Source organism: Ictalurus furcatus, chromosome 17 (genome assembly GCF_023375685.1).
Source record: "Ictalurus furcatus strain D&B chromosome 17, Billie_1.0, whole genome shotgun sequence".
NCBI lineage: Eukaryota > Metazoa > Chordata > Actinopteri > Siluriformes > Ictaluridae > Ictalurus > Ictalurus furcatus.
Window position 1 is genome coordinate 11139462 of NC_071271.1, and position 22482 is coordinate 11161943.

The window sequence follows — 22482 nt, forward strand, 5'->3', positions numbered from 1 at the left end:
CAGTGGTTTATGCATTGTGACCTGTTTTTAACATGGATGCCAGAACGTGCCAGTTCATGTTTACAGTCAAGGAGCATTCACAATTCACAGCTCAGTCTGCTTCTTTAATGACTTGGTGCCTTGCTGATTCAATTAGTTGTCACCAAGATTCTGGGATTACATAAAACCAAATAATACACTATTTAAAAACCTGGTTGCGGATCCGGTCAGAAGCAAATGCAGTCCAGGGCAAAGCCTTAAAGGTTGAACTGGTCTCAAGTAGTTATTATGGAAGCATATAGCGTGAACCTAGAAAACATGAAAAATCTCTCTATTCCAGCCGAGTGTGTGTGTGTGCGTGTTTATGTATGTCTTTGTGTGTAGGGGGATTGAATTTTCAATTGAAATAAAAACACTGTGTGGCTTTTGTTCTTTAGTTAATAAACATAAGTAGTCTTAACCCCTTAAACTAGCGGGACAGGTGGGCGGGTCCAGTTATACGTTCTTCACTCCTGTATGTGCATACATTTCCTATTGGTTTCACTGGAATTGCAAAATAATTCATCATAGTTACAAAATATGAATGTGTTTAAGGGGTAAAGTACTCAACACTGTTACGTTAAGTCACTGTTTCACAAACCGGTCCTCAGGGATCCCAGATACTCCACATTTTGTTGTGTCACAGCTCCAGTACACCTGAACACTGGATAATCCTGAAGACCTGGTGCGGGTGTGTTGGGAGGAAGGACTGAGGACTGGTTTGGTAAACACTACAATAAGTGTTGTGTTCACTATGTTCTTTGGTGAAATAATAAAAAATAATAGCCTCTGCTGGTCATGTGGCTTGTCATGACATCAAAATAAGAAGTAGCCTTAGTTACCCTGAGCAAAAATGCCTTTTTTTCTTGTGTGTATGTGTGTGTGTGTGTGTTCCTTCCACATACTTAAAGTGTCAAAAACATTATGTGTTTTTGTTTTGCTCCATTTTTAAGCAGGTTAAGTTAAAAGAAGTCATTTTCTGGTTAAAAGTAAGACTGCCTACTAGGTTAGCATTGGCAGTTTTGACTCCTGAGGTAAATCATCGCCTACTGTCTCTCCTCCTCCTGCAAGGCTAACTGACTGTATAAATATGTAAAATTGTGTAGGTAAATTATGATTTCATTTTGTTCTTTTAAAAGTTTTAGATTATTTTTCTGCTTGTATGTGAACAGAAAGGGGAACAGCTGAGGTGACTGAGGAATAAACTCATTGACTTTAAAGCCTGTCTGTGCTTTATGTGTTCACCACTAACAATGGAACAGTGTCCATGCCAATGTGGCAAACAGAGAGAATATTTTAAACTATATAACTGCAAAAAAAGGGAGGTAGCATGACAAGGAAAAGAATGACTCTTTGCTCCATGTATATATAATTAACTAAAACCATGCCAGCTAAAAGACCTCTGCAGCATAACAGAACTACCAGTTTTTCCCTTTATTTACCTGTCTTTATGTGCACAATGGTTAGCATCTCTGGGATGATACGATGCACCAATGATCATGAGAATTTGTGCTGTTTTGTGCTGAGGGACATAGATGGCAAAAAGTGCTCAATCTATAATTTATTAGCGCTATTAAACTCTTTGTGTTTATTCATGGTTCAAATATTTTTATTTAGACAATCAAATAAAGCAAAAAAAAGTAATTTTGCTAGCTAAAAAGGTCACTCAAAGTAAATATTAAAAGGTTTAAGTAATATCTTGATTACATTACATTTATACTTATTATATAGCAGTATTATAATACTTATGACAAATTTCACTCAAAAAAACTTTTAGCTTTATGGGAGGAATCCATATTTTCATAAATCTTGAGATGAACAGGTTAGATTCATTTTTTTTTTAAATCCTGCTTTCTAGAACAAATCATGTTAATAATTCCCATTTTTATTAATAATGATTGTCATTTTGTGGTCACACATGAGATAGAATTAGGAGCCATAACACATAGAGTTGATTGTTTCATGGGGCTTTTAATTACTTTGTACAATCAAAACAAAGGTGAATACAGCACAGTCAGAGCTTCCTGATCTATGCGGCGATTTGATCCCAAGATGTTACAGGAAGATTGAAAAAGAGTGACAGTAAAAAGGAGGAAAAGAAAATGGTTAATGGGGAAAAGAGAAAATATGTAAAGTAAGAAAGAGAGGGAGCAGGATGTAGTTCTCTTGGAAATGTCAGTCAGGAGCACTTCTCCTGCTTGTTTGCTCCTTAGATGGTAAGGTTACTCATAAGAACAAATACAAAAAGAAACACTACTTCCACTTTACTTCTGGGCAGGGATCATGTCATCGATAGACTCGCCCTTCTCCAGCTTCTTCTCCATCTCAACCATGAGCTTCACACCATCAACCACCAGCTGTACCTGCTGCACTTCAGATGAACCCAGACGGTCAGCATTGGAGATGTCAAACACGCCACCAACAGAAGCAGTATCCACACCACCTGGACAAGTGAAAAATGAGGGTCAAGCAGTTCAAAGTATTCAGTCGGGAGGTCTGGGCGGTTTGCAGTAATAACAATGTATACCTGTGCCACGCTTCTGCAGACGGAGTCTGGTCAGGATCTCCTCAAATTTGGCATGTGTGCTGAGCTTGGGCAGCTTGACGTGCACACCACCACGCAGACCAGTACCCAGGTTAGATGGGCAGGTCAGGATGAAACCAAGATGCTCATTCCACATGAATCCATGGTTGTGCTTCTTGAAGATCTCCTCAATCTGTGTACGTGCAGAACAAGGATGTCAATTCTTTGAGTTCTATTCAGTTCTGTGTTTTCAGACTTCTGGATGTCTTTCAAGAAATCTGGATGTCTTACCTTCTGTAGACCAACGCAGAACCTCTTGAAGACCTCCTTCATGTTGCCACCCATCTGCATGGAAATGACACGCAGATGGTCCTCTTCATTCACCCAGACCAGGAAGGTCTTGTTGTCATTGTGCCAGATGCCTCTTGCATCAGGCCAGTCACGAGCCATACCAGCAGCCAGCAGCAGTGGAGAGACAGGCTTGTCAAACAGGAAGTGGTCAGCGATCAGCTGTTCCTGCTCCTTGTCAGTCATGTCCTTCAGGGGGTAGTACTTGCCCTTGAACTCACCATCCAGGCTGGTCAAAGCTGTGAAATGAAGCAGGACCAAAGCTTACTTTTTACCAGTGGGAATGTACTGTAACTAGCTGCTGGTAGATTGATGGCTGAGACTCACCCTCAATGGACAGCTTCTCCACAGCTCTGCGCTCACCACGACTGTTGGTGGGGGGCAGGGTGAAACCCTTGATGCTGCGGCCAGTACGTACACGGCTGCTCAGAACGTAGTTGGGGTCAAGATCATCACCACCCTACATAAAGAATGGAGGACGTCAAGAAAATATTATACCTAAACAAAATCCCTAAGATTTAGAAATTTTTTGTATTTTTCCACACCTTCAGGTTCTCCCAGTTCAGATCAGTATGGTGCTTGTCGGTGGGCTTGTAGCCACTATGACGGTCGGAAATGATAGGGTCGAAGAGATCCTTGAAGACTTCGTAGGATTCCTCATCACCGGCAACACAACCAACGGTCATAATAAAAGGATGACCTGGAGACAGAATAAAAAATAGCATGTCTTATGAAACTCTAATGGAATTGAGATGCCTTTAATACTGGAATTTATCTAAAATTTGACATTAGTCATCTAAATTAAACCTTATCTAACCCAAATTATTATTGTGGTAGTGTAGCTAAAATGTTCCAAGATGGAATGGTGCATTGCTAAGACCAACTGTGTATTTGTACAGGCCTGCTTACCAGGGTTGTCCACACCAGTCTGGATGCAGTCATCAAGAGTGAAGCCGCTTGGGGTAGACTTTCCTCTCAGCTTGTTGTAAATGTCCTTGGTCAGTACCTTGGACATATGGTTGTTGTGCTGGGAGAGGTCAGGGTACTCCTCCTCCATAGGAAACTTCATCTTGTAGTCATTGTTGCAGTTCTTAGTCATGATTGCAGTTTTTTAGATGATCTGTGAAAAGTGCATGGGTAACAAATAATGTAAAGGCTACTTTTTTTTTGCTAACAGAGACCTATAATTATTCCTAGCAGTCAGGGGTGACATATTTGGGCCTTGTCACACAGCAACTAGTAAACCTGGGTCACACAGTAACTAGTTGTCTGGCTAACTGAAACTAACGTTTCAAGTTACTGCATAAAATGGTTGGGGCATGGTCCACATGCTTATATGTATCAGACCACAGATGATATTTTTAGCATGACTGCAAACTCTGTCCAGCTAGTATATGCACCTCTCTCGTTTCTTTGGGGGTTGGTGTACATGAATATTTGAACCAAAGTTAGAACTCTGTCCATGTCAGAAAGCATAAACTCCCATTGTTAATGACAAAAAAAAACCTCTTTCATACTAGTGTTGATGTTGGTTGAAGAGATTATCATAACTCGAGTGCACAATTACAAGAAATATTCTACAGAATGAATTTAAAATGAAAATTTCATGTTCTCTGCATTTTGTTTGAACAAGGACATTATATTTGAAACATACTTGGAAAATTAAACACCCCTAAGTCATATTGCCCTTCTGCCATAGCATCTGACCTTACACAACAGGTGTCACTCATACACACACACACAGCTAATTCTAGCTTAGATGGCAAGACCACTCCAGCTGTCCTCACATATTTTTTATAGAATAAAATACATTTTTTAAGAATTATGTTATTTTTGGTGCTTTTAAACCCCTTAAATTCATACCATATTATTCAGTTATTTATTTTAAAGCATGTTATTCATTAACGTCTATGAATTATTCAGTAAATAAACTAGATAGACTAATAGGAAAAGTCTTATAGTTACAAGAGTGAGAAATTTGTCGACAGGTCTTGGGAGTTTAAGGGGTTACATGCTTGGCTCATTTCATATTTCATTCAATGTAAATAAAATGGACTAACACTGGTTTCAATATACAACAGAATATTTTTTCTCCATCAGGAATCCAGCAAAAAAAAATGTAGAAGGCTCTAAATAATCACACCACAACCCCATAGACTGATGAATTTTTAGCAATTTCTGTTGAAAACTGTTGGATACTTTCATTCAAAATTGTTTTTTTGTTGTTTTTTTTAAAATCCACCATTAACTGTGCTTTTCAGCACAAACATTACCCAATTCCCACATGCCTCAATCTGTATTGTCGCCATTGCTTTACCTGCACGAGAGAACAAGGTAACAGTCCTTGGGATCAGATCCTGTTCACCAAAGCCAATGTAGGGGTTGCCCAGCTCTTCAAAATGTCAGACCTTGGTTTATATACTCCAATGGTTAATGCCCATTGGCTGCACAGTCCATGCATGCTCTCAATCTATTGGAGATTAGCACTCTCTGTTAGGAGGCTTGGATTCTAAAAGGAAAGAACCAACATCACAACACCAGAGACAGGGTGACAGCTGTTCCCGCCCATGCACCTTCTGCCTGTCCCTCTCTGGTTAGTGACAAAGGGAGTTGTGGAGAAGTTCCCAGAGTAATTCAAAACCAACATTTCCTGTCTTAAACATTTGATAACTGTTAAGGCATCTGTGTTGAAGAATATTTTGTCAATATTTTGCTTGTAACTTATTAGGTTCAGAGTTACCTTGAAAAGAGTCACTTGGATAGAGGCTCATCGGGGCTCAATTATTTATAGCATTTTCCCATTTGACACATGCTTCTAAGCAACTTAGAACTGAAGCAGGATGCAGTTCAAGCATGTAGCTGACCAGTTGAGGGTTAAAGGCCGTGGTTAAGGACCCAACACTGGGCTAGCTGAAACGTAGCCCAACCTTAAATGAGCTACCACATTGTTTTCATAAATGTTGGAGCACCGGATGACCATATATATATGGATGTGTGTGTGTATATATATATATATATATATATATATATATATATATATATATGTGTATATATATATATATATATATACACACACACACACACACACACACACACACACACACACACACACACACTTGGAATATGGTAATCTGAAACCAGAATATTATTCTTCCTATATTTTTCTTTTGCATACATGAACTTTGGAAATGTAATTCACAAACATAGTATGCACTGTAACACTGATTATATGTAATATAATGTCATATAAATATGCTAAATATAAAAGTTTGACTGAATTTAAACTTCTTTTCCCTAAATTAAAGTAAATCAGAATTGATCCAAATTGGTCCAAAATAATGTGGTTAATTTAGTATATCTTGCTTATTTCCAGAAGCTGTAAGACCTGTCTCAAGCATTTTGCTTACCTGAGGCAGGCTTACTGAAAATTAATTTCTTGAATTGCTCCAAACTTTGAAATAGCATTCCAGAGAACATTAAGAACACAAGCTCTATATACATATCCACATTATATCCACACTAAAACTTGCAAGTTTAGTTTATTTGGTTTTCATGGCACTTTCATTTTATTATATTTCTCATGAATTGTAGTGTGAATGAGTTTGCAAACATCTGTGTGTGATGGCCAGCGATGGCCAGAAGTCCCATCCATAGTGTATTACCTCCCTTATGCCTAATGTTTCCGGGTTCAGCTTTGGATCTGTCATGATCCTGTCTAGGATAAAGCAGTTAATGAATATATTAATGATTTGTAGTCATTATCACGGCTAACTCAGTAATTATTCTGGATTATTTAATAATGTACTTTATTATGTATACTTTGTTTAATCTTGTAATATTTTCCTTTTTTTAAAGCACATTGAAATGGTGCTATATAAATAAAATTATTATTATTATTATTATTATTTTATTAATACCGATAATAATACATGTACATTTTATTAATGGTAGTAGTGAGGAAAAATCTGGAATATTTGTCCAACTAAATTAGATTCCATAATGATTTATAACATCAGTTGTCATACCTGCATGACCCTAACACTGCAAAACAGAGCATGTTAAAAAATAATAACAACATACTGTACAGATAAAAAAAGTTTAGGTATTATATGACACTTGTACCCTGTCACAATTGTTTTTAGATTAATATTGTTAATGAAAATCCAAAGTTACCATAAAACTTAATTGGAATGGAAGATTTCTGTATTCATTTTAAATAAGAATTGATAATTGGTATGTGATACATGTTGCTTGGACCCCTGTGTATATAGTGAAAATTTCAAGGCACATAATATGGGACTCTTTCCAGACAATTCAAATGCATTTACAATTGCTGAAAGAGCCTGAAAATAAACCAAAGGCACATCATGTAACTTGATCCACTGTGGGGAATTGTTCATTGACTAGTTGTATTATGTAATAACATGTGACTGGTTGAATTTATACATTTTTGCACAGCATAATACTGAGCAAATGCATTCAATTGTTAGAGGAAAGAATGGTTTCTGACAAGATACATTCATTTTATTTGGATTCTCCACCTTGCACTTTTGGTCTTAGAGGCCATAGTTCTATGGAGAGGAGGAGATGAAATGAAGCTGGAACGTGCGTATGTGCCAGTGCCTACCTCTAAAATTAGTAACCACTAGGTTTCAACTGCCTGGCATTGAGAATGAACTGATACATACTGATGATAGATTCAAGGTTGTAGAAGAGCAGGTGACTGATTTTGTGGGGGTCCCCATAACTGTAGGAATTCCTCTTTCCTCTTACACACAGCAAAGCTCTTGGAAGGAAATTTGGGGGGATCTTCTGAAATTTGGGATGTGTCGTTTCTGGAAGTTTAGGTTTATAAGTACATGCTGCATGTGTGGTACAGACCGTCCATTTGGTGCAAAGTGCTTGCTGTTACAAACCTGAATTGTGCAGTATTTCTACAATGCTATAAACTAACCTTATAATCAATGCAAACATTGCAATATAAAATTAAAATGTCTTATCGTGCAATACACAGAGATTTAATGTGAAACATTTTACACAACTCTTAGCAAGATCAGAAAAAAAAACTTTTAAAGATTATTTTTAAACAATTAATTATGAACATGCTGGCTCCTTAATTTGAGCTTCAAGGCTATCCTGGCTATTTAGGGAAAACAATGAAAAAAAAAAAAAGAAAAAAGAAACCATCACTGAAACACTTGCAAATGAAACTGCAAAACTCATGACAGTTCCTCCAGAATTATGGGATTTTGTGATCACAACGCGCATTCAGTCAAAGCCCTCTTCGATTGACGTGTGTTGAACATGAGTACAGCTAAAAGGTCTCATTTACCAACAAACATTGCACTGACCGTGCAAAACAATTTCATGCAATTGCAAAATTTTCCAATTCAAGTAGTTTTCTGCAAAAAAAAAAAAAAAAGCACCAAAAACTGCATTAAAAAAAAAAAAATCTGCAGGCAAATCAAGCATTTTTGGTTTATTTGTTTTTCGTTGACAAAAAACCTCCGCAGAATCCTTTACAGACTGTCTTGAAACTGTAAAATCAGATTTTTAAAAAATCTAAATCATTTGACTGTGGTAACCAAAAATTTATAATTTGACATTTTATTTGTTTTTAATTTTATCTGCGATCCTTGTGACACTGCTAGATCCTCACAATATTTCAAGTCCAGATGACTGCATAGTGTGAGATATATTTAGCCTATAATACTTGATGGTGTCCTGCAGTATAATAGCTCTTGCATTTGCGGGTCATTCTGTGCACTGTGTGTAAGGCAAACACATACGTGGCTTATATACATTCAGGGAGTCTTAGGCCTGTGCTGCATTCAGAACTTTGAAAGCTATGTTTGCCAAACCAGCATTCAGTTCAGTACCCACTTATAAATGTGTTTCACACACACACACACACACACACGCACACACGCACACACACCAGGTAACCAGATACATAGCTTTTATTCCACTTCATCTTTATTTAACTCTGTCTTGCATAAGAGTGCTAGAGTTATATAAGCACATTATATAAAATTATTAACAAGCTGGCTTGACATTGAAATAAAAAAATGTTGGTTGATTCTTGAATAATGACAGTTAATATAAGAACAGTCCCGGTCTATTACATGTGATTGTATCTAAACAGGCCAAACATGTATTTGTACACACCGTTCCACTTGGTATGAAAGCCTCTCTTCCATTGAAATTTGAGTCTGCCCCATGCCTTGTCGTGTTACCAGTGCTATGTTTAGTGCTGGGTCACAAAGTTGTCCATTTCCCCGTGACATGTCCCCTGATTGAATTGCATTGACTCAGCTCTTGTCCACTCCATGCACCTATCTAGAGGACCTTCCAGTAACCCCTAGCTTTGCAGATCAGAGTAACTAGCTAATCATGTAGACAGTGTAATGAAGTTACCTATATAACCAAGTTTGTGGGTGTGAATCTATGCTACATTATACTATATTTGAAAGTCATGTATAAGTGCTAAGTTGCCAGATATTGTATATCAGTGTAAAGTCCTTGCACATGTGCTGTACAGGACATATTATAAGACTTGCACATTCTTTTTGTTCATACACTCTTTCCAAACACTGCTCTGAGCAGATCTGACCAGTATGCACACTATCAGCTGTGCAGTGAGAGACACTTGGGTCACAGTGTGGCTTGATGCATATGCATTAATAACATTCCCTATGCTTAGCACCTCTCTCCCACATCTTCTAACACATGAGCTATGGAAAATAATGGCTCTTTCCCCAGCTCTCTCTCTCTCATCACCTAAATGAAAGGAAACACTGAAGAGTGTTTAGGGGTAAATAAAATAAACTCCCTCTGGTAACAACACCTAAACCAGAGAAGATGCTCTTAATATCACTATTATTATTATTATTATTATTATTATTATTATTATTATTATTGTTGTTGTTGTTGTTGTTGTTGTTATAGAATTTCATGTATGTGTTTAATCTCAAAATACTTGCAGTGGGATTAAAAGCATTAATACAACATGAAAATATTAATTGACAAAATAACAATTCAAGGTTTGAACTAAGACAGATTAATTAATCACCTTCTACTTAGTTTAACTGACATCCATTCACTGAAAATCATGGTATACCAGTTTATGTATCAACCCTTGAATTTACCTATTTGACAGTCCACATTTTTTATCGTCATTCTGCTGACATTAGACATTTTATCCTCAATTATATGTTGTCTATACTCAACACTGTAGGTCAGATAAGAGAATGAGTGAAAGTTAAGAGTGGCTTTTTCGACCCAGGCTGCTCTTTGGAGCTGTATCGCTCCCTCCCACTGCCAGACTCTCCTTATATGGCATGAGTTGATCTCCCACAATCCCTGAGCCAAGCAGCTGAACCATCAATCAGCCCTGCCTCATATATCTGGCCTAGCCTGGCCACACCTGCTCTTCTACCATCATAGTCCCACTCTGTTTCGGCACATTTGCCTTGCCAAAGCTCTGTCTACTGTCTTCTTTCCAGCAGAGTCGACACACTTGAGCCCATTTCAAGTTCTTAGAATAATATACATGTTTACTTCTCTCCTCTTACCTCCTGTCAGGTTATTTTTAAGAAAAATGTCTATTAGGATTTTGACCTGTCTGTGCTCTTATACCTGAGGGCAAGCTGCAAATCTCTACTTTCAGAACTGTACATCTTACTGGTAGTGTGATACTTCCAGTGGTGTGTCCTGTCCTGTAGGACTGTGGCTTGTCATGCTAAGCAAATCTGACAGGGACAGGCTAAAGCCACTTATTTCACTCATCCAGCCCTCCTTAAGCTGCTTTGTTGAGTGTTGCTGGTGAGACGTCATTAAGGCACTCCTCCCCGAAAACCAGTCTTACTGGTCTACATTATATAATAGACAAACTAACTTAAGCATTCTTTAAGGGATATTTTAATAGCCCAACAACAAAAGTAATAAATGCAACCTTTTAGTTGCCAGACTGGCATGACAGTTTACCATACAAACTTGCCCACTTTACTATAAATCATTTTATCTGGACAACCATCCATATCTCATTGTAATGTAATTCAAAACATAACCTAATATGGTTATATAACCAGACAGGCAGTGGTTCTCAATGTGGGGTCCAGGGACCACCAGAGGTCCATAAATCAACAGATTACTTAAATTAAAAAATAATTTCAACTTGAGCCTAATTGGTTCTGTTGATGGAAAATTCAGAAATTAAAAAAAAAAAAAAATCTCTGTGGCTTTCAATACATAGCCAAAATGTATTATTGTACACAGTTTAAATTCACTAGCACACTAATATTTGATTAATTTATTATGTTCACGTCTTTGCTAAGGGGGTGAGTTGGATTTATTTTATAATTAAACGTGAAAAGGTTTCAGGACCGGAGGAACATCCTGGCTGTAGTGGACCAGCAGCACTGAGGTGCTGGGAGGTACTGCAGGTGTGTAGTGGGCGGAACTGCAGGTGTGTAGTGGGCGGAGCCAGCCGCTTGTTGCCGTCTCACTCTGAGAGGATGGTGCGCATCGCTGCCGCTGTGCATGCTGGGAACGAGTAGAACAGGTAAAGCTCTGGTTATTCATATTCACCGGTGAATAATTACCAAACCCTCTTCTTGTATGTATGGCGGTTTATGACAGACATAAGATGGGGATGTTGGACTGTTGTCGGAATATTTGAGCCGTTGTGTTACCTTTAAACACCGAATCATCAGGTTAATCCGCGACGCCACAGTGTTTGTTTCAGGTAAACAGATCCATAACTTTACAGAATACACTAATGCTTATTAGTTTTGCTTCGTTTACTCCTGTTTAGTGGGCTCTAAAAGTGTATCACGCATGTTTTATTAACACGAAAAATAAACTTTTGAGATATTGTCACGCTACAAGATACTATTAATCTGATTTTACATGGTACAGACTAGTTAATGTTGTGCCCGTTTATTCTAAACAAAGCTCATGTAAGTAATTATTAAGGAATTTTGCATCCTAATAAGTGATAACGTTCATTGTAAGGGTTTGTTATGTTATTGCTGTCAGTAGTGTGTTTACACCCTGAAGATTACATCTACCCTGCTGTAGCCTTCATCATGGCATGTAGGTTTAATAACCGATCACTGGGCTAGGTATTACACAAGAATGACATTTTCTGTAAATGTCAACTATTAAACATGTAATATATGAATATATAAGTCTTAGTCGGCTGACTTGAAGTGCAGTGAGGAGGCTGGCGTTTTGTTTGTTTGTTTTTTTACTTCAGTTTGTTGCTAGAATTCTCTCCTCCACCTTAAATGACTGCAGATGCGATATTGTGCCTGTAGATGGCACTCGTCAGTCTTGTTTCTTTTCTTTTCTCAACCCCCCCTTTGAGTTTGTTTTGTCTTCTTGGGGAAAATTTTTATTTCTTGTTTTAACCATTTGACACTTAAAAGTTGTATAATATGTTGCATAAAATAGCATTAAAACTGAGTAGTTGGATTTATTATGATAGTCATGAGTAAAGTACAGCAGCATTACTCATAAATTGTATATATAATACCATTAAAGATTGTGTTGCATAGTTTATCAACAAAATAAAAGAGTGATGCTGTTCTGCTGGCTGCAGAGATTGTTCATGAAACATGTTGTTTGATATGTCTGTCTTTTGGATACTGCTTCTGGGTTAATATAGGTAACAGGATTATAAACAGTACATTTCCAAAACAGTTGTGTGTGCTATACTGATAATCAGTGAACTATGTCTAGGTCATGTTAGGCAGCTGGAGTTGAGGCCTTAGTGAAGATATTTGGGAATACAATCCCTGTGGGGATGCTGCTGTCACCAGATGTGTTATGTTGGGTGTGATATTTTTGGCATTCTTTTAGAAGATGGACAAAACATATAGCGAAAGCTCTAGAATAAAAAGCATCAGTATTGATGGTACACTTCCACCTTATGTTTGAGAGCACACAATGATATGATGTTCAGATTTATTATAAGTGTATTATAATGAGTAGTATGCCTGGTCTAATACGTACTATTTTTGTAGTGTTTTTTTTAGTGAAAAGCCTTATAGTTATATTTAACCAGGATTATTGCTGAAATAATCTGAATATTTATCTATCATAGTTTGTATAAATTGTTGTCAACTGAAATGATTGCTGGATCATTGTTATTTTCTTATTTTCAGGAGTAGCAAGTAGTATGAATGAGTAATTCATTCTGTTTGACTAAATTCTGTTTGACTAAATAATTTAAAGTGATCACTAAAAGTTAATAAAGTATCCTGTAGCAACCAGTAATATGTCATACTCACACACCCGTCTCATCTCCTGAGGGACTTCTGTCTCTCTGTCTATAAATGGATGTGATCCTAGTAATACATCAGTTGCTACCTGACTTGTCTTGGCTACTTGAAGAAACACATCTTAGGCTCCTATTTTATCTCATATCTGATATTTGTATCATATTGAACACAGAACTGAACTGAGAGAAGTGCTTTTTAATAAATGGCAAAGCAGCCAGACCTTTTCTTATAGTTTTACTAGTGTGGCTTTAGGGCTATACTGTATTTATAAAAATGGGCTTTGTAACCAAAAGGCCCATCAAAGATGCCAGTAGACAATAATAAACCAAAAGTTAAATCCTTTTCAAACTGTATCAGTTCTCTTAGGTTTTATTCTTTGTTTAAATGGCAGGTAAGTTTTTCCAAGCATCTTGGAGAACCTGCCGCTGTTCTTCAGGAGACTTTAGTTGTCACACTTCTGTTTCTGCAGGTAAAAGCATGATGGGTTTTTTTAGATAAAAATTTATCTGTTATGTAAAGTGCAACTGTCTTTAATGAGATATACAAACACTTTTCTGCAACGTTTAATTGCTTTTTTGGTAAATTTAAATTTAAAAATGGAATTCTAAAATGTGCCCTTCTACAGATGCACTACTGCACAAGACATCAAATAAATAACTGTTTATTCTGGGATTACAACATTAGTTCAGTTCTCCCTGTGTTTTAACTCAGCTGTATTGCATTAGAGTGTTTGTCTTTCTTTCAAAGCCTACCAGCATGTTTCCTCAAACTGATCCTTTTTTGTAGTTTATGTTCATAATGTCGAAATGCTGACGTGAAGTAGAGATTGTCAAACATTGCTTCCCCTCTTTAGGGCTGAGTTAAGCCACAGCCATGTTGTCAGCAGAGGAGATCTTGAGCAGCACACGGCAGGTGATCGCAGGACTTGAGGCTCTGCGTGGGGAGAACCGCACTCTGCTGGACAACTTGCAGGAGAAGCTGCTGAGCCGAACGACCAGTGATAGCAACAACCTAGATGAGGAGAAGAGTGGCATCATTTTACAGTCCCTGGACAGAATCGAACTGGGATTAGGGGAGGCACAGGTGGGATTCGGGAACAGACGTCTACTTTGTGCTATGTGCAAGCTACACTCACTGTCCACTTTATTAGGAACACTGACAATTCATGCAGTTATCTAATCAGCCAATTATGTGGCAGCAGCGCACTGCAAATAAATCATGCAGATACAGGTCAAGAGCTTCAGTTAATGTTCACATCAGAATGAAGAAGTGTTATCTCTGTGACGTTGATTTGTACCGTGGATGTTTTTTGTTTTTCGCACCATTCTGTGTAAACTCTAGAGACAGTTGTGTGTGTAAAATTCCCAGGAGATCAGCAGTTTCTGAAATACGCAAACCAGCCCATCTGGTACCAGCAACCATGCCATGGTTAAACTCGCTGAGATCACACTTTTTCCCCCATTCTGGTCTTTGATGTGAACATTATCTGAAGCTCTTGGCCTGTATCTGCATTGCACTGCTGCCACATAATTGGCTGATTAGATAACTGCATGAATGTACATGTGTTCCTAACAAAGTGGACAGTGAGTGTATACTTCACTTTATTCATATGCCAAACCTCTTTCTGGAATATGACTAAATGTTTGTGGCAAAAAGTTAACATGTATACATAATTTTTCTAACTTCTAGATTTGTTACTGAAATACACTACAGTTACTCCCTAGATTTTTCTGTATATGTTTATAAACAGATGCACCTATGTATCTAAGTAAATCATTGTTAAATCATGTTAAAGTTTTACTTTAGTACTTTTCAACCTAATCTCTAGCTAACACGTGTAGCATACCATATAAGCAGTTCCCTCAGATAATAATGGAGATATTTCCCCATGTTGAGAAAAGAACAGAAAACCTGCTTATTCGTAACTCAAAGAATAAACGTCCGTTGTTCGGGAAACCAATAAAAGTTTATTGTAAAACACAACAGATGAATTAATGAAGGTGGTAATTAATGATTATATTGATGTTTGTAAAACAAGCTCAACATCTATATAGTTCATCCTTTTAGTACTTTTTCAGAGGAAAGAATTTGCAGTTATGCATTACTAGAGTATTTGTGTGGGTCTGATTGCACATGATTACCATTAAAATCTTAGGTGAAGGATTAGTTACCATAGTTACTGTTTACTTTACTGTATTGCTCCAGTGTCCAAAAATTGTATAAAACTTTATTAGGGCATCTTTGATAAGAAGTTCTCTTATGTCTGTTTCATCACAAATCCTTATAGTTAGAATGTAACATGTAAAACATTGACCAAGTTCACCAAATGGCCATGCATATCATTTAGAAGCAAGCTTTGGGTTTTTTTGTTTGTTTGTACAAATGCTGGAGTATTCCGTTAAGGTCAAAGAGGGTGTTTGTTTTTTTCTTCTTCCATGAACTCATTACCCCAGATGATGATGGCTCTGTCGACACACCTGGGTTCTCTGGAGGCAGAGAAGCAGAAACTGCGTGCTCAGGTGAGGAGGCTGTGCCAGGAGAACCAGTGGCTGCGAGATGAGCTGGCTGGAGCTCAGCTGAAGCTGCAGGAGCGTGAGCAGGAAGTGGTAACGCTAGAGGAGCAGAACAAACACCTGCAGTTCATGAGCAGCATCCGCAAGTACGACCAAGACGAACTGGCGCCGGTGAGAACTGAAACCCTCAGAAACGAAAACATATTAGAGGCACTACATTAATGTGCATGGTTTTTTTTTATCGAATGTTCCTAGCTACTATATATTAATGAATGTACACAAAAAAATGCCCATTTTGGTGCTTGATAATTTATGTATGTCTATTAAGTTTGCTTCCTTGCTGGTCTGTAGATTTGTCTGAGAACATGTGATTGAACTTGTCCAACAGGAGGATAAAGACAGTCTCTCAGTTAAGGAGTCCCTTGATGATCTCTTTCCCACTGACGAAGAAGAGCAAACACAAAGTAAGTGTTCCTTGGATTCCACACATACTGTACTAAAGATGCTCTTTGAGCCGGTTACACGTTTGCCTGTCAAGTTCATTGTCATGTGCATAGAGAATAGGTGAGCATTCAAATACAGTGACATTTTTGTGCCAGAGCAGCATGCTTCTCCAACATAACATAAACTGGGACCATTGTACATGCACCAGAAAATACATTCATATAAAATTGACAGTGCAGGGATTGAGGGGGTATTTCAAATGGTTCACAATACAATAAATAATAAGAGATGAATACAATTTTATAGGTAAACACGTCACTGTGTAACTTGAAATAATGAGGTTGGAAGTATATAATGTATGGAAACCAATTACGTTAAACATAACTCAGAGTAATACAGTGCAATATACAGTATGTACAGACATGTGACCAATTAAAGGCCACCATGTATTGCCAAAACAGCCTCTGTGAGTCTCGGCATAAAGTCTACAGTTTGAATTGAAACTGTACTGGATGCATGAATGCTGTTCTTCCCATTGCTATTCCAACGGCTGTTATTTTTAATGAAGGTAGTGGAGAGTGCTATCAGTCCAAAACATCCCATAGGTGTTCATTTGGGTTGGGATCTGGTGACTGACGGCCATAGCGTGTGATTTATATAATTTCTATATTCATCAAACCATTCAGTGAGCCCTCGTGTCCTGTGCATGGGGATATTGTCGTCCTGGAAGAGACTCTCTTCTAGATAGAGATGTTTCATCATAGGGTAAAGGTCAGCAATCAGAAGAACTTTGTATTGATTTACAGTGCCCCTTTGCTCTAAGGGGACACATGGATGCAAACCATGCCAGTAAAATTCCTGCTGCGTAAAGCATAATGCAGCCACCATTATTTCTTTTCATTTGCCACCGATCTGTGTACAGAGTGCAGTATGTGTAGTATGCCAATAGCGACCTCTTGTACCGGTCCAGTTTTTCACTGTTACACTGATCCTTTTGTGCTTGCAGTTTCTCAGCCACACCGCAGTGCTGTAACTGCAGCCCACCAAACAGGGTATGAGATCCCTGCCAGACTTAGAACCCTACACAACCTGGTGATTCAGTATGCCTCTCAGGGCCGCTATGAGGTAGCCGTGCCTCTTTGCAAACAGGCGCTGGAGGACCTGGAGAAAACCTCTGGGCACAGCCATCCAGATGTGGCCACTATGTTAAACATCTTGGCTCTTGTGTACAGGTGATTGATAGGCTGGAGTGTCATCAGTATCAATTGTTCAGTCTTATCACATCTTGTCAGCCCATTTAGCAATGGGTTTGTGCTTCTTTATTCTCTGTACAGGGACCAGAACAAATATAAAGAAGCTGCCACTCTGCTGAACGATGCATTGACAATACGTGAGGAGACACTTGGCATGGATCACCCAGCAGTATGTTCCTGGTTTTTTTTTCTGTTTTTGTTTTTACCGTTATTGATTGATATTATATAATGCTGTAAGAAATAATGCTTGTCTTTATTAAGTGTGCTTGTGTAAATGTGTACAGGTTGCAGCTACTCTCAATAATCTTGCCGTGCTCTATGGCAAAAGAGGGAAGTATAAAGAAGCAGAGCCTCTGTGCAAGAGAGCACTAGAGATCAGGGAAAAGGTATGGACTCACAGTTAAGGCACAAAAGAAAACCTGAAAATACTTGTTGGGTCCTGTTCTGTCCTGTTCTTTACTTAGTAGGGCAGAGGTAGCTCAGTAGTTTTAGGACAGTGGCAAGTCACATGACTGCTCATAACTGCTGATGGGTCTGTGCACATGACCTTTAACACTCAGCTGCTAAAACTGAGATGCTTATATTCTGTGTGTACATGCACACTAATAATTCGATTATTATCTGATTTTCACGGTTGACAGATTTAAGTGGTCATGTAAACAGGACACTGTATTATATTTTCCTTTTTCCATGGGTGCACAAAAATTAGCAGAGAAAGAAAAAGATCCTCTCTGCCTTTCGACCTAAATTGCAAATATAATGTCTAAATAAATATTTACCAGTAAAGAGTTTCAAGCTGCCTCAAGTCATTTTAAGTCAGTTGTGTTTCCAACCTAACAGCAGGCATACATATATAACATAGCAGATTTCAAATATGTAGTATGTTATTTATTGTATGTCAAGAAAGTGAAACAGCATATTGTTTATACACAACTCGGTTTTTACAATGTTAACTGCCCAGAAGCTACTTGCAATTAAAAAGCACCAATGCGCCACTTCAGTAGTAAATATTATAAGTAAACTAACTTTGCTACTTGGGACGAATGGAAGGTTAGCATTAAAGGATTCTGACACACCATCCATATACATCCCTCTGTATCTCCAAGTCAAAAAATCTGCTCTCCTTTCCCTGATTACACCTCACTGTTAACCCTTTATTAGTAGTCTGTTTACCATGAGCTCCCTGAAATGTGGCCATTTCTACCAATAGACATCTCAGAATGTTGTGTTTGTGACTTTCTTCCAAGCAGAGGATAATAGTGCTGTTTCTGTAGGTGTTGGGGAAAGATCACCCTGATGTCGCAAAGCAGCTCAATAATCTGGCTCTGCTATGCCAGAACCAGGGCAAGTACCAGGAGGTCGAGGACTACTACGAGAGAGCCCTGCAAATTTACCAGAATCAGCTGGGCCCAGATGATGCCAATGTGGCCAAAACCAAAAATAACCTGGTAAGGACTAGTGATACCTCAGGGTTAATAGTCTTTTAGTGAGAGGTGCCTGAGAGTATATAATGAGTATGTAATGGCTATAATAAAGAATATGTATGTATTTACTTAACAGGCCTCATGCTACCTCAAGCAGGGGAAATACAGACAAGCTGAAGCTCTGTATAAAGAGATCCTGACACGTGCTCATGAGAAGGAGTTTGGATCAGTGGAGGGTAAATTCCAGCCATCTCACAACTCAATAAAACTGTCAATCTATACAGTTAATATCAAAAGTAATGTTTTAGATTAATTTTGTGTACAGATGTAATCTACGTGCAAACTGTCAAATTAAGTACAGACCTTTTATTAGGAATCTTCTCATTTTAGAGGGGGGTAAAGAAGGAAAAAAACTGAGCCGAATAAATGAGTAAAATAGGTCAAGCATACAGTGTGTCAAAATCAACTGTTTCCTTTATTGTGAAGCATGTAGTTGTGTGTAGGATTGTGTAATATGCCAAAATTATCATATCGCAATACTTAATATTTTCAGGGTAGACAATATTTATTTCAGTATTTAGTGCCAACAGTGATATGAAACACTTGATTGGTGTTTCTGGAACCCAGATCTATTTTTGAGAAAGTCAGTAAGTGAACGAATTGTTATTGTTCACTGCCATACAACTCCAGTTCAGACTCATTCGTTCTGAGCTGGAGATTTCAAGCATATTAGTGCTGGGACTAGCTGCAACTGGCGTAGAGTGTTTCTATCAGGCTCCAGTACTTGCATTTGTGGCTTCTCATCATAACAACCCAAACCTAGCAAAATCAACATAACAGAAGGCCATAGCAGACATAGACCAAAGAACATCAACTGAACAGGATGAGAACACTAAGTTGGAAGTAGGTGTACATGTCTCAAAGACTATTGTAGCATGATGAGCACCCCATCATACATCAGAAGCTACCAGTAAGCCTCAAAAACAGCTTTAACTCTGACTGTTACAAAGTGCTAAACTGGAGACGCCTTCCAAAAGTGCAAAATAAAGATCTCACAGAAAGTTCACTATATACATTTTTTTAAAAATATGCATATGTGGAAGGTCTGTCATACCTGTCTCAGTTGTTACTATAGCTATTAGAACAAGAACAAGATACCATAACGTATTAGAACAGGTACATTAATATAAACCTGCGATTTGCCTTGTAGCCTGTCTAATCCTTGCAGTTTTAGAAAATAAATCAACATCTTCTGACCAATCAGAACAGTAACCAGTACAGACATAAATACCATTGAATTACATCTTAGATTTTGCACTTTAGCCTCATAGTAAGTGTATCATTTCTGTGCTGGAGGACAATAGAAAAAGTCATCTTGCTTATAACTTGAAATTTAGCAATTTTTAATTATTCTCTCTCTTACATTCAGGAGACGGAAGACCAGTTTGGGTACACACTAAGGAGGGAAGCTCTAGACAGGTATGCTGTTTATTCTGCTATCTCTTTGACCTTTCCAAACCGCATTCCTCATAACATGTCTCTCTGGGTGTAGGAAAGCTTGAAGCGCAGTGGTTCTTTTACAAAGCTTCGTGAATCTTTGAGGCGGAGCAGTGAAAAGCTGGTTAAGAAGTTAAAAGGGGCTGGAACACAAGAAACAGCTCCTCGCAATCCTGGGTACTTGTATTTTCTGTTATTTGGGCCTACAGATTGTATTAGTGAATGCTGTATATCGAATATATACTAAGCACATTATTAGGAATACCTGTATACCTACTCATTCATGCAATTATCTAGTCAGCCAATCATGTGGCAGCAATGCAATGCATAAAATCAAGAAGATAAGGGACAGCAGCTTTGGGTAATGTTCACATCAACCATCAGAATGGGGAAAACGGGCTGGTTTTGAGTATTTTTTTTATAAGTGCTGATCCCCTGGGATTTTCACGCACAACAGTCTCTAGAGTTTAGAAAAAAACATTCAGTGAGTGGAAGTTCTGCAGATAGAAACACCTTGATGATGAGAGCAGTCAATGGAGAATTGCCATAGTGGTTTGAGTTGACAGAAAGGCTACAGTAACTCAGATAACCACTCTGTACAATTGTGGTGAGCAGAAAAGTATCTCAATGCACAGCACATCAAACCTCGAGGCGGATGAACTACAACAGAAGACAGAGTCGGGATCCACTTCTGTTAGCCAAGTACAGAAAGCTGAGGCTGCAGTGGGCTCACCAAAACTGGACAGTTGAAGACTGGTCAAACGTAGCCTGTTTCATGAACATGACAATGAGTTTAATGTTATTCAGTGGCCTTCCCAGTCACCGGAACTGAATCCAGTAAAACACCTTTTGGGTTTAGTAGAACAGGAGATACACAGCATGAAAGTGCCCCTGAAAAATCTGCAGAATTGTGATCATGTCAACATGCACCAGAATCTCAAAGGAATGTTTCCAACATCTTGTAGAATCCATGCAAGGAAGAATTGAGGCTGTTTTGAGAGCAAAGGGAGACCTTGCCCAGTATTAGTATAGTGTTCCTAATAAAGTGCTCAGTGAGTGTGTTTTGTAAAATGTAACTCTCAGGCTCTTGAAGGAGTTAATCTAAGTCTGATGAATTGTGGATCATTTCTTTCTAACAGAATGAAGAGGGCAAATTCCCTCAATGTGTTGAATGTAGGAATAAGGGGGAGTCAGGACACTGGAAGGGTAAGAACTCACCAATACACTTTTCCCACATTTTGCAAGTATAAACCAGTTCTTGATAGTGTTTAAATTATGCTAGTTCAATTTTAGTTTTGCGATTTTCACTAGTGGAACAGTGTATGTAGCTTTATTCTCTTAATTCCATTTAATCCAGTCCGTTTTCTTAATTGTCTAATTTTTCTTTCAGAATCTCAACAGGCTGACAGACAGTCGTGCTCTCAGCTCCAGCACTCAGAGTTTAGCCCGCCGGAGTTCTTTAAGTGGAGAAGGTTAATCTTTCCTAGCCAAGATCCTGCTCCTGTCTCCATATGGCCACATGAATCATGTTTATAACCAAGAAGGTATTTATCTAAAAATGTAGTTTAAGTGGACCACACTAAACTGGAGCGAACTAAAGATTCTTCAGAGGAAACAGATGGGGTATATGACACTGTCTATGATGAAAGACATGACGAGTCTTATTTCTGACCCTACAAGCCTGTTGTACTTGTTTACTCATTACATGCAGCTGTATTTAAAATGTCCAATTCACTTTTTATTACATTATTACACGTAAGCATTAGTTATTTTATTTTTATGGCACATGTTATGGCTTGCATTCTGAAGTAAAATTTTATATTTATGTTAAAACTAATATTTAGTACTCACGTTGTGAAACGAGACTTTATTTTTCAATTTCAAATGTAGGTTTCAATAGGGTTTGGTGATTTACTGTAGATTCTGCTATATCTGTATTTTGAAAGTGTGGGTATGTAAAACCTGAATGCAGTATAGGTTACTCAAAGCTAGTATTTTTGTTTTTAAGTGGTACAAACATCCTAACTATAAATTGGTTTTACATTTTTTGTTGTATTCTAATACATTTATTCACTTAGTTAATATACAGATGCAGTATTGTAATGCTATAGATCAAAATAAAACTCAGCTGTCATTCCCAATACTTCCATCAAATGGATTTGAATGTTGTGCTAC

General features: G+C 38.0%; 2 protein-coding genes across 6 annotated transcripts; one reads left to right on the forward strand and one right to left on the reverse strand.

Moving 5' to 3' along the window:
* Positions 1-1969: 1969 nt before the first annotated feature.
* ckmb (creatine kinase, muscle b) lies at positions 1970-5315 on the reverse strand. The gene is made up of 7 exons (XM_053647608.1): positions 5208-5315; positions 3800-4010; positions 3436-3590; positions 3218-3350; positions 2834-3129; positions 2546-2735; positions 1970-2461 (listed from the first exon to the last, which is right to left on the reverse strand). The coding sequence occupies exons 2-7, from the start codon at positions 3987-3989 to the stop codon at positions 2283-2285; spliced, it is 1143 nt and encodes a 380-aa protein (XP_053503583.1). The 5' UTR covers positions 3990-4010; positions 5208-5315; the 3' UTR covers positions 1970-2282.
* A 5970-nt stretch (positions 5316-11285) lies between these two features.
* klc3 (kinesin light chain 3) lies at positions 11286-22444 on the forward strand. 5 transcript variants are annotated; one of them, XM_053647610.1, is made up of 14 exons: positions 11286-11636; positions 13568-13645; positions 14030-14259; positions 15630-15860; positions 16078-16153; positions 17140-17365; positions 17468-17555; positions 17671-17772; positions 18661-18834; positions 18947-19046; positions 20240-20289; positions 20363-20484; positions 21447-21513; positions 21698-22444. In XM_053647610.1, the coding sequence occupies exons 3-14, from the start codon at positions 14050-14052 to the stop codon at positions 21782-21784; spliced, it is 1533 nt and encodes a 510-aa protein (XP_053503585.1). In that variant the 5' UTR covers positions 11286-11636; positions 13568-13645; positions 14030-14049; the 3' UTR covers positions 21785-22444. The 5 variants fall into 5 exon arrangements, with proteins under 5 accessions (XP_053503585.1, XP_053503588.1, XP_053503586.1 ...); XM_053647613.1 differs by having other exon boundaries at positions 11286-11453; XM_053647611.1 differs by lacking the exon at positions 13568-13645.
* The last annotated feature ends 38 nt before the right edge of the window (positions 22445-22482 follow it).

Coding starts and splice junctions, on each gene's coding strand:
- ckmb (XM_053647608.1), bottom strand. CDS start 3,989: ATGACTAAGAACTGCAACAATGACTACAAGATGAAGTTTCCTATGGAG. Junction 3,591..3,799: donor GACTGGTGTGGACAACCCTG/GTAAGCAGGCCT, acceptor TTCTGTCTCCAG/GTCATCCTTTTATTATGACC. Junction 2,736..2,833: donor TCTGCGTTGGTCTACAGAAG/GTAAGACATCCA, acceptor GCACGTACACAG/ATTGAGGAGATCTTCAAGAA.
- klc3 (XM_053647610.1), top strand. CDS start 14,050: ATGTTGTCAGCAGAGGAGATCTTGAGCAGCACACGGCAGGTGATCGCA. Junction 17,773..18,660: donor CACTAGAGATCAGGGAAAAG/GTATGGACTCAC, acceptor CTGTTTCTGTAG/GTGTTGGGGAAAGATCACCC. Junction 19,047..20,239: donor GGAGTTTGGATCAGTGGAGG/GTAAATTCCAGC, acceptor TCTTACATTCAG/GAGACGGAAGACCAGTTTGG.